The sequence below is a fragment of the Anabrus simplex genome, chromosome 9, assembly GCF_040414725.1.
Source record: "Anabrus simplex isolate iqAnaSimp1 chromosome 9, ASM4041472v1, whole genome shotgun sequence".
NCBI classification, from domain to species: domain Eukaryota; kingdom Metazoa; phylum Arthropoda; class Insecta; order Orthoptera; family Tettigoniidae; genus Anabrus; species Anabrus simplex.
In genome coordinates, this window is record NC_090273.1 from 126164086 (window position 1) to 126176569 (window position 12484).

At 39.7% G+C, this 12484-nt stretch overlaps 1 protein-coding gene across 1 annotated transcript in view; it reads right to left on the reverse strand.

Annotated features, from left to right (window-relative positions):
• The window catches only part of cni (protein cornichon), an 80021-nt gene that overhangs the window by 46134 nt on the left and 21403 nt on the right, over positions 1-12484 (reverse strand). The window contains exon 3 of the mRNA XM_067153615.2: positions 8661-8773. Coding sequence (XP_067009716.1) covers positions 8661-8773 — 113 coding nt within the window. The remainder of the gene's footprint in view (positions 1-8660; positions 8774-12484) is intronic.

Below are 12484 nucleotides of genomic sequence, written 5' to 3' on the forward strand. Positions count from 1 at the left end.
TATTTGAACAGTTCTGAAGCCTACAAATTCAGTATTTGGAATGTGTTGCCAGATATAGTGATTAAAACTTTCATTAACATTCTGTGTGCCACCATGTAAACATTTAGACAACAGCGTGTCATCACTAAGTCCCTTATATATAGGTTTTATGGCATTCATAACAGCCAATGGAAGTGAGTTATTGTGGTGGCCTTAAGGCCCCCCTGCCTTTTCTTTCTGAAAGCTGTACCATGTATCCACACCTTCTGGACACAGGTCATGTCTTGGTTCTTCATTTGTTGACATTTTGTGGTATAATGTTGCTTTTATGGCCTGTTTCATTCATTGCTTGAAGATTTCCTGTATTTCTTCTTATAGCAAGCCCAAAATACAGCTGCTGCTCATCAATTTCTGCAGCAGGTAACCTCCCTCGACCACTGATGGGCTTGTAATACCAATGTAGTTGGTCCATTATTCAAAACAAATATTTCACGTTCCCTATGAGAATCAACATCTTTATCATCACTGATGGGCTTACCATCAGAAAGTTTCTGATTACTCAAATCTTTCTTCAGCTTCCTAAGCCTAAGAAGTTTCTCTTCGGAGAACTTAAAACACACGAGTCTATTGTTTTTGTGGGGTTAGAAGATGGATTATTGTCTTGCACTGGACTCAAACTAACATTCACTGTATTCACTGTATTTTTTGTGTATCTGTTGCCTTTATGGTGTTGTTTCCTATTGAAATTCTTAATTCGTGGCATTTTTATACACGTTCCAAATACCACAGATTCTACAAAAGACGGTCTAAGAATTACAATTTTACAACTTTTGGAGTATGTTTACTTCATGTAATAACAAAAGCAACCACGTTTCTTTCACTGTGTCTGTGTGTAGTCTTTTGTTCATGACACGCAGGAGGTACCAACTTCTGAAATGAGCCATCTCACAAGATCCTCGTGTATCTAGTAGAGAAATTGATTGACTAAATATGTCAATAGTAGAGTCAGAAAAGTAGGGCGTGGCAAAAACAAGGCTTCCCATTATTCTTAATTTCTTTGTGAAATCAAATAAAAGTACATATAAATTATACATATTCTTGTTCAGGAAAGCGCACTTTTCAAATTAAGAGCAAAACAATAATTGCAATTTCCGACCTGTTCACGTACTTCTGACCTTATCTATTAATAGCTTTCAATCAATATTCTGATTAAACTTTACAATCTGTACCACTTAACCTTAACTCCGATGCTGATATCACTTTAAAATCTCTTCCATTCTTAATGAACACTTTTAAAAGCAAGAATGTCAAACAGTTCCTCTTCACCTTCCTGATTAGGATGAAGTGCATGGGAAACTAAATTTTGGTGATATATGTAATAATCCTGAAAGTACAACCCTTGGTCCAGTGTACTTACATGGTAGCTCAAGAGGGCAGAGGTAGGTCCATAGAATCCTATTCTTCAAGAGAAAGAGTATGAATACTTAAAAAATAACTTAAATGGATCCTCTGAGCTTACTCTTATTATTCTCAGCCCTGTTGCTTAGGGGTAGCTTGCTTGCCTGCCTCCTAGCCGAAGGCCCGAAGAGGCCCGAAGTTTTATTCCTGGCCATGTCAAGCGATTTTTACATGGACCTGAGGGCTGGCTGGTTCGAGATCCACTCAGCCTCCATGATTACAACTGAAGAGCTACCTGATGGTAAGATGGCAGTCCCAATCTAAAAAGCCAAGAATAACTGGTGAAAGGATCTGTTGCAAGGACCATGCACCACCTAATAATCTGCAAGGCATTGGGCTGAGCAGAGGCTGCTTGGTGGGCCAAAGGTTCTTCGAGGCCGACAGCACCAAGGGAATAAATATTAATATTATTATTTCCTCCTTTGGTAAAACTTCCATTGACCATTCACAAAAGTTAAAGATCCAACATGATGTGGCTAGGACGACATCACAAATAACAAATAAAGGTTGCCAATGTCTGTGAAATAAGAGGTTGCAAGGGAGAGCAGCGCATTCTATGTAATTAATTTATTGCCCGGTTTTAGACAAGAGCATTGCAGACGGGGCTTTGTTTGGTTAGAATATTGGTCTGGATTGTTTAGATGTCTGGTCTGGGTGCAAGCAAAGGGCAAGGAAGTTAAGGCCAACAGGCCTCTATAGCATGTCTTGGAGTCCTATTAAAATATGGCAAAAAGTTAGGTTACACTTCAAACTACACGATTCTTTGGTTTTCACTGAATGTGGCAGTGCTGAAGGCACACGACGTGATCTCTATCAGAGACTACTGAACAATTGTCTTTATCTCACCTGCCCTATAGAAAGAGAAAATTATTGCATTTCTCAGATTTACAGCCTCTGTTTTAGTTCTTCTATATAAGAAAGCCTAAAAGAAGGATCTTTCCTCTATACTAATTCATCTTGACGTCATTATGCTATGCTCTTTTACGTGCGAATGTCAATGGAAGCTCCGCCGTTCCTTTTCTTTATATCCTGATATGGTGTTTCTGGATTACTTCTGCTTTTACGATAATTTCCATACGTTCCATGAACATCACACCGTCCCTGACGTCCAAATTTGTTGTGTACATATAACCCACGGGTGCCAACACTAATGATATGAATATTCCGAAGCCTGTATTTCAGTATCTTCAGAGATGAATGTATTATCACTACCATGAAAATTTTAGGACCACAGAAAAATGTTGATGGGGAGTGGAGGAATAGAAAAAATTATGATCTTTACAAATACACCGAAAAAATCACTGTCACCATGTAAAAGTGAAGGCTAAAATTCTATGGGCATCTAGAAAGAATGGATGAGAAACGGCTAACTAAGAAAATATTCAAGTACATCACTGGACTGAAAGCTTCGACGAAGTGTGTAGAAGAGGTAAAAAAAGATGCAATAGAAAGTGGACTTACAATGGATATGATTCACAACAGAAAATAATTTAGAAGCCGAGTGGACAGCATCAAAACATTCCAGGAGAAACCACCAAAATGTAGACCCAAACTGGTCATATCTGAAAGAAAGGAAGATCAGAAGTGAAAGGATGAAGAGGTTCTGGGAGGAGGAGGAGGAGGAGGATGAGAAGAAGAAGAAGAAGAAGACTTAAGTTCAATGCGGTCCATAGGCGGCCAAGTTCGGAAACAAGAAGATACATTACCAAAAATTAATTTTACCTTCTTACATAAAATATCTCAATGCTGGTGTCAAAGACTCAGCATTTCCCATCCTTCACAAATGCCTGCTCTGTAGGGTTAAACCGTTTTTCCATACCAGCAAAAGACGCTCAGCTTAAACACATGTTTTTTCCAAGTGTTGTAATCCCTCTCAGTGAGTACTCTGACATTAACCCACTTTGGAATAGTTAGTATATTGATATCTAACAATGAAAACCTCAAAGGTTTTTTTTTTAAATTAAGATATTTGGACAAAAAGATTTCAAACCACATATATCAAACTGTTCATTGACAGAAGATATAAACAATTATATTGCCATTTGGCAGCCAGTCAGTACGGTAAAACATGTATATATGAGCAGGCAGGATTTAGTGTGAAATACTAGTTGACTGTTGATGATTAAATGGGTGGTATGAATTAACATGAGCATTGAGCACATACTCAACTTTTCTGAGCATATATTTTGCTTTACTTCATAAGAATAAAATTCTTGAGAATGTATTGTACCAGTAATTATAGCCTGACTTATTGGCATGAAGTATACCTCAGGGCAATACCAGGTAATTTCTAGCTAGGGCTTGGTACAGGAGAAAGGGTTCTATCTACATGAAAACGTTAAAATATATTGGAGAATGGAGTTTTATTCAGAAAATGCATGTTTGTAGTGCACATCACCTTACTGTAGATATCTGCTGCCTTCAATATCGCCTATCGGATGACCCGTGCTCCCTGGTCACCGTGCTGCAACTGGACTGGAACTCGTTCTGCAGGCTGCTCACATTACAATGAGATGAGGCTGGAACACCCAGGTCAGCTTGACATGCAATTGAGCTCGAATCTTTGATGTTCTGGACGTTCTCCGATGATCTCTGACGATGTTGCGGGGTATTCACTCGTCACTTAACTCACACAAGCGTCCACAATTGCACAGTCCCCCCCGACACATTTGTTTAAACAGCACTGTTAATTTAATATTGTCGTGATATGCAGTCGAATTCTCTTAATCCCTTGTAGACAGAATTAATAAGTCCATTAAGGATGAGGATGCGGGTAGCATCAAGTTTGGAAAGAAGTAAAGCACAGTTCATGAATAGTAATAATGAAACTGAAATTGTTCATGCACTAGGCACAATTCATGGTGGCTTTACACTAAATAAGATCGCACTTGACATTTAAATAAATGTATGACTGTTCTAGAGTTTATCAAAGACACTGCTGTCTGTCATGAAATAATAAACACTTTGATGAAAAAATAAGGTTGGAAATGATTAAGTACAGTTCGTGGTTATACTCCACAGAAAGATAGGCGCACTTGACAAAGTAAAATATGCGACTGCTCAAGATTTTATCAAAAGACACTGCTGACAGTAACGCACAAATACTTAACACTCTGAAGAAATAATATCCAGTTCAGAAGGTAGTTCTCTTTGAATCAAATAACATTCACTTCCATTTATAAACTGAAAAATATGAAAGTTGGCAAGTACCGTTGTACATTAACACAGTCTGAATTCAGAATGAAGCACTTGTGTCGAAGCAAACATTAGTGGCAAAGTTTGAACACTTTCATAAACACTCTTATTTAATTATGAAATTATATTGACTGAGATTTTAAAAGAATATCACAGTTCATAGTATATCGCAGTAGTGTCACATTGAAATTAATAATATCTGTTCAGAGACTAAGTTCCACAATGACAACGTGGTAATTGAAATTAATAATATCTGTTCAGAGACTAAGTTCCACAATGACAACGTGGTAATAAACTAAGTTCCACATCCACGAAAGTAGGTCACATCGAGAAGTGTCTACATGCGCACAGATTGTAAGTTCAACTTGACTGTTAGCACCTAAGTCCAATACATGATTTGTCACAATCAGAGCTCCAACACGCACACAGATTCAAAGTTCAACTCGACTAATATGATCCAAGTCCACTAGAAAGACTTTGTATAATTTGAACTTCAACACACGCACAAATTCAAAGTCAGAGTTTAAGTCCAATACGAAGACTTTGAACAATTCGAAGACAGACTCAGTCAGCACTTCGACGAACAGTAGTAATGTTGCAGCGTGGAGAGTCAGGCTGGCCTCCCAGCTGTGACTGCCTGATTTGGGTCAAGTGAGCTCACCTTATATTCAGGTTGGGCTCCTATGTCATCAGATAGCATGATATCTTTGAAGTTGATTATCTCGAGAATCCCTTGACAGATTTACTTGAGATTCACAATTGGAGACTTTTATGTGATCCTCTTCAAAATGACTTATCTCTCGAGTCGCTGCGATTATCATTATAGAAGTTTTTAAAATTTTTCACATCGAATGTTCGCGAAGGGGTGACGTTCATATCCGGAACATACCAGGTCAGGCAGGTGGCCTATCTTGTTCCTGCAGCTACGTCACACACACACGCAGCTATCGCTGGCTCAAGCCAGCTGGCTTCTCTCAGCGTAAACAAACCAAGTTCACAGTGAATGTCTTATGTGAAGATGAAATATAATTAATCGTCAAAAAAATACAGCATGTACCGCTCGTAAGCGGTACAGTATTCATTAGCTGAGTACATACTCATGTCATGGAGGTGTATGTATAAACTCACAATGATAACATTCAGAGTAGATTCTCATTTGTGGTATGAATAAAGCATAGTACCTTCTCAGAATGATGAGTATATGCTCACTCTGATTTGAGTATGTATGTATGTTCAGTCTTCAGCCCTAAGGCTGGTTGGATCCTCAACAGCTCTGCCATCATCTGTCATAGATGGCCTAAGCATCACTGAAGAGGCGTACCAGGGAAATGAGGAGTGAGGTAGTTTCCCGTTGCTTTCCTCACCGAGCCAAAAGTTGCTATTGCATATCAGTCTGCCAAGCCCACTGAAATGCATGCACCAACCGACCCTATGAGCAACATTTTTACACCATTCATAGCAGGGACTGGCTGCAGAAGGAATGGCATTATTAGCACCGCTCATACCTCAGTCACTTTCATAATGTCAAAGCCAAGGATAAGACAGAGACAGATCAATGAAAGTAACAAAATTGCTTTAGCCCATACCAAGACATAGTGCACTGTAAACACTAGACCCTGCCAGCAAACGCATTTATGGAACATAATTATCAGTAAACCTAGTGAGAGAAACTTTGAAATCTAAAGGAAAATTGTTTTTTGCTTCTCCTGTAAAATTAGTTAAAATGGACATACAAGGTTTTCATTCTTAAATGCCAATATATGGAAATCAAAACATATTCAGTTATTTTTTTATTTTGAGGGTTTTTGCAAGCATGTTTAATTACTCTTTTGTAGTTGACCCATCAAATAAAAACTATCTTTGAGAAATGATATTCAATTGCCAGCACAAACAAACTCACAGGTGAATGCTCGAATGACAAGTCACACAGCCACGGTTCGAATCTCAACCAATGCACATTGGATTTTTAAAATAAAAAGTCGTACAAATTTGTAGTTTGGTTTCCACATAAAACTGTAGATCCCATGAGTTACAATCAAAAGATTTAATTATCAACATACAAAATAAAACAATGGATAGCATAACTAAGCATTTGTCTTGGGCAATTTTCTTACTACACTATGTTGTATTTGCTATACACATGCCGACACGTAAGGGGTAGGTTCTACTAGTACAAACCCCTCCCATTAAACACAGAGCAGTTAATATTGTTACGTGCCAGCCCTGTCGTAGCCCCCTTCAATATTTCCTGGAAGGAACTAATAATAATAATAATAATAATAATAATAATAATAATAATAATAATAATGTTATTTGTTTTATGTCCCACTAACTACTCTTTTACGGTTTTCGGAGATGCCGAGGTGCTGGAATTTAGTCCCGCAGGAGTTCTTTTACGTGCCAGTAAATCTACCGACACGAGGCTGACGTATTTGAACACCTTCAAATACCACCGGACTGAGCCAGGATCGAACCTGCCAAGTTGGGGTCAGAAGGCCAGCGCCTTAACCGTCTGAGCCACTCAGCCCGGCTGGAAGGAACTAGAAAGTCAACTGGGAACTCTCAGCCTGAGGGCACGACTGGCTACTCGTCATATGGTTCTCTTCATCTAGTTCCCCCATGCGCTTTCTGGAATGAGATACGAGAAACTTCTATCTCTAGCCACATTGCAAATATTCTGGTACTCATCACCCAAGCTAATCTACACTGTCCAGAACTTTCTTGAGCATTCCCTATTATTCACAATTCTACCATAAGTTAACAATAGCAGAACAATTTGAAATGTGACAGGTGTCCCAGACACCCTGCCTTGAAGGCAGCGCCTTCTGACCTAATGGACCAATCTGGAACATTCTAGATGGCCATCACTGCGCAATGACAAATCAGCAATACATACATCAAAATATGAAGGCTTTCACAGCCAAGTCAATGTAATCAAAATCTTCCGGGCTATTCTGCCGTGGTCCACTCCTCTCATTCCTTTCAGCGGGATACAGGAGAGATTACTGAGACGACACCACAGATGACTACCGCAACAGCAGTCGAAACGTCTAGAAGGAATGAGAGGAATGGACCACGGTAGAATAGCCCGGAAGATTTCTATTATAAATACATACATCATTATAGACTGTTATGCCTTTCAGCTTTTTTTCATTATCTTATGCTTCTTCCCTTTTCCTGGATTTATCCAGTTTTCTTCTTATCACACACTTCCTGCATCAAAACAAGATATGTCAAGATGGCCTCTTAATGGGTGTTGATACCTGCCCTCCTGATGAAGCTGGGAAGCAGAAACGAGCTCATCGGGGACAAGAAAATATGAAGAACTGGCATTGATGAGGAGAGAACCTATCACTTCAAAGACCGCAGTGTATGAGATGTGGAGATTGTCCTTGTCCTTTTGTGTTTTCATGTTTGTCCTTGTCTCCTCTTTCTGTTCCTCCCACTTCGCACAGTGACCTGCCACTATGTTCTTCCTATTTTGTGTTTGCCTCCTTGTCACACATTACATTTTTGTCATAAAACACTTTCGATGCACACAATATTATGTCGCAATGGCATAGAAAACAAAATAACACAACAAAAATTTCTAACGAAACACAGGCAACAAAACTGAATAATTTCTAACTTTTCTACTGCAAATCTGAATTATCAAGTATTTATTAACATGAACCGCCCTTGACTCACAACCCCCAGCAAGGGAAAACCAAAATTAATCTGGAAAAGATATATGTTCAACAAATGCAGATCAAGTAATGACAACTCTATGGAGGTGCAAGCGTCATTCGGATAGTAATGAAATGTTGCATTCGACGGCAGTGACACACCACGCATTGAAGGATTCAGAACTGGGGTAATTGAATTCTATCATCAATCAGTGGGTGTCCAACATCAACAGCGATTTGACTCTTGTCTGTTTCTTTCCAGTTCCCATATACCGGTACTTAACCATAGATCCTAGCTGAACATTATTACAACACATGCTTTCACCACAATCATTTAAACTTAATTTTTGTAAAATTACTCACCTGTTTATATGATACGCAATCAAAGGAATATTGACACACAATGAAAACCATTCTCCAGCAGTAAGGAACAATATATTGAATAACAGGTGAAGACCATATTCCGGCAACACGAGCTGAAAAGTAACAATTGTTTCATTAGACATCAGTATTCTGAACCAGTTCAAAAGAACAATCTCAGATGTTGAAAATTTCTTCTAATACCTAAATAATCATCTATTAAGGCAGAATACAGGCAAGATTCCAAATTTAAAAATAACTTTTAATAAATATGCGACATCTGAAAGGACATAAAAGATATACACATGATGTTGTTGTTGTTGTTGTTTGAGTCATCAGTCCATAGACTGGTTTGATGCAGCTCTCTAGCACACCCTATCCTGTGCTAACCTTTTCATTTCTACGTAACTATTGCATCCTACATCTGCTCTAATCTGCTTGTCATATTCATACCTTGGTCTACCCCTACCGTTCTTACCACCTACACTTCCTTCAAAAACCAAATGAACAAGTCCTGGGTGTCTTAAGATGTGTCCTATCATTCTATCTCTTCTTCTCGTCAAATTTTGCCAAATTGATCTCCTATCACCAATTCGATTCAGTACCTCTTCATTCGTGATTCGATCTATCCATCTCACCTTCAGCATTCTTCTGTAACACCACATTTCAAAAGCTTCTCTTCTCTTTCTTTCTGAGCTAGTTATCGTCCACGTTTCACTTCCATACAATGCCACGCTCCACACGAAAGTCTTCAAAAACATCTTTCTAATTCACATATCAATGTTTGATGTGAGCAGATTTCTTTTCATAAGAAAGCTCTTCTTTGCTTCTGCTAGTCTACATTTTACGTCCTCCTTACTTCTGCCATCATTAGTTATTTTACTACCCAAGTAACAATTTTCATCTACTTCCTTTAAGATTTCATTTCCTAATCTAATATTTCCTGCATCATCTGCCTTCGTTCGACTGCACTCCATTACTTTTGTTTTGCACTTATTTATTTACATCTTGTACTCCTTACCCAAGACTTCGTCCATACCAATCAGCAACTTCTCAAGATCTTCTGCAGTCTCGGATAAAATAACAATATCATCGGGAAATCTCGAGGTTTTGATTTCCTCTCCTTGGACTGTGATTCCCTTTCCAAATTCCTCTTTGATTTCCTTTACTGTCTGTTCTATGTAAACATTGAATAGGAGGGGGACAAACTGCAGCCTTGCCTCACTCCTTTCTGGATTGCTGCTTCTTTTTCAAAGCCCGCAATTCTTATCACTGCGGACTGATTTTTATACAGATTGTAGATAATTCTTCGTTCTCAGTATCTGATCCCAATCACCTTCAGAATCTTAAACAGCTTGGTCCAATCAACATTATCGAATGCCTTTTCTAGATCTACGAATACCATGCACGTGGGCTTGTCCTCCTTGATTCGATCCTCTAAGATCAGACACAAAGTCAGGATTGCTTCACATGTTCCTACATTTCTTCTGAAGCCAAACTGATCTTCTCCCAACCCAGCTTCAACTTGTTTTTCCAGTCTTCTGTAAATAATACATTTTGCAGGCATGATACACTAAACTAATGGTGCGGTAGTTTTCACACCTGTCAGCACCGGCTTTCTTGGGGAATAGGTATAACAACATTCTGCCGAAAATCAGATGGGCCTTCTCCTGTCTCATACATCTTGCACACTAAATGGAATAACCTTGCCATGCTGGTTTCTCCTAAGGCAGTCAGTAATTCAGAGGGAATGTCATCAATTCCAGGTGCCTTGTTCCTATTCAGGTCGCTTACAGCTCAGTCATACTCTGACCTCAAAATTGGGTCTCCCATTTCATCAGCATCAACAGCCTCTTCTTGTTCCAGAACCAAATTATCTACATCATTACCTTGATACAACTGTTGGATATGTTCCTGCCATCTTTCTGCTTTGTCTTCTTTTTCTAGAAGTGGCTTTCCATCTGAGCTCTTAATATTCAATCGCCTAGATTTCCTTTCTCCAAAGGTGTTCTTGATTTTCCTGTATGCAGCATCTACCTTTCCTAGGACCATACAACCTTCGACATCCTTGCACTTCTTCAGCCATTCTTCCTTAGCTATCTTGCACTTTCTATCCACTTCATTCTTTAATCACCTGTATTCTTTTCTGTGCCGGCCCCATGGTGTAGGGGTAGCGTGCCTGCCTCTTACCCAGAGGCCCCGGGTGCGATTCCCAGCCAGGTCAGGGATTTTTACCTAAACCTGAGGGCTGGTTCGAGGTCCACTCAGCCTACGTGATTAGAATTGAGGAGCTATCTGACTGTGAGATAGCGGCCCCGGTCTAGAAAACCAAGAATAACGGCCGAGATGATTTGTCGTGCTGACCACATGACACCTCGCAATCTGCAGGCCTTCGGGCTGAGCAGCGGTCGCTTGGTAGGCCAAGGCCCTTCAAGGGCTGTAGTGCCATGGGGTTTGTTGTTTGGTTTATTCTTTTCTGCCCTCTTCATTTCTAGCATTCTTGTATTTTCGTCGTTCATCAATCAGGTCTAGTATCTCCTGAGTTATCCACTGATTCTTAGTTGATCTTTTCTTCCTTCCTAACATTTCTTCAACAGCCCTAATTGACTATTTTTCATGACTATCCACTCTTCCCCTATTGTGTTTCCTTCAGCCTTTTCATTTAGTCCTTGTGCAACATGTTCCTTGAAACAATCCCTCACACTCTTTTCTTTCACCTTGTCTAGATCCCATCTTCTTGCATTCATTCCTTTCTTCAATTTCTTCAACTTCAGATGGTATTTCATGACCAACAAGTTGTGGTCAGAGTCCACGTCTGCTCCTAGGAAAGTTTTACAATCCAACACCTGGTTTCTGAATCTCTGCCTAATCATAATGAAGTCTATTTGATACCTTCCAGTGTCTCCAGGTCTTGTCCACGTATACAGCCGTCATTTGTGGTGTTTGAACCAAGTATTGGCAAGGACTAAATTATGATCAGTGCAGAATTCAACCAGCCGACTTTCTCTTTCGTTTCTTTGTCCCAATCTGAATTCTCCTACTGTATTACCATCTCTTCCTTGGCCTACCACTGTATTCTAGTCTCCCATCACAATTAGATTCTCGTCACCTTTTACATATTGTATTAAATCTTCTATCTCTTCATATATTCTTTCGAATTCCTCATCATCCGCTGAACTAGTAGGCATATAGACCTGCACTATTGTGGTGGGCATTGGTTTGGTGTCTATCTTGACGACAATAATTCTTTCACTATGCTGGTTGTAGTAGCTTACCCGCTGCCCTATTTTCTTATTCATTATTAAAGCAACTCCAGCATTTCCCCTGTTTGATTTTGTGTTGATAATTCGGTAGTCGCCTGACCAAAAGTCCTGTTCTTCCTGCCAACGTACTTCACTTATACCAACTACATCTAACTTTAGTCTATCCATCTCCCTTTTCAGATTCTCTAACCTACCACAACGATTCAAACTTCTAACATTCCACGCTCGGACTCGTAGAATGTCAGTATCCATCTTCATGATGATCGTCCCCTGTCGTGTAGTCCCCACCCGGAGATCCGAATTGGGGGCTAGTTTACCTCCGGAATAGTTTACCCGGGAGGAAGCCATCATCAGTACACCATTCATACCGAGAGAGATGCATGTCCTCGGAAGTTCGTTACGGCCGTAGTTTCCCATTGCTTTCAGCCGTGTAGCAGTATCAACACAGCTAGGCCATGTTGAGTATTATTACAAGACCACATCAGTCAATCATCTAGACTGCCGCCCTTGCAACTTCTGAAAGGCTGCTACCCCCTTTCGATGAACCATTCCTTAGTTTGGTCT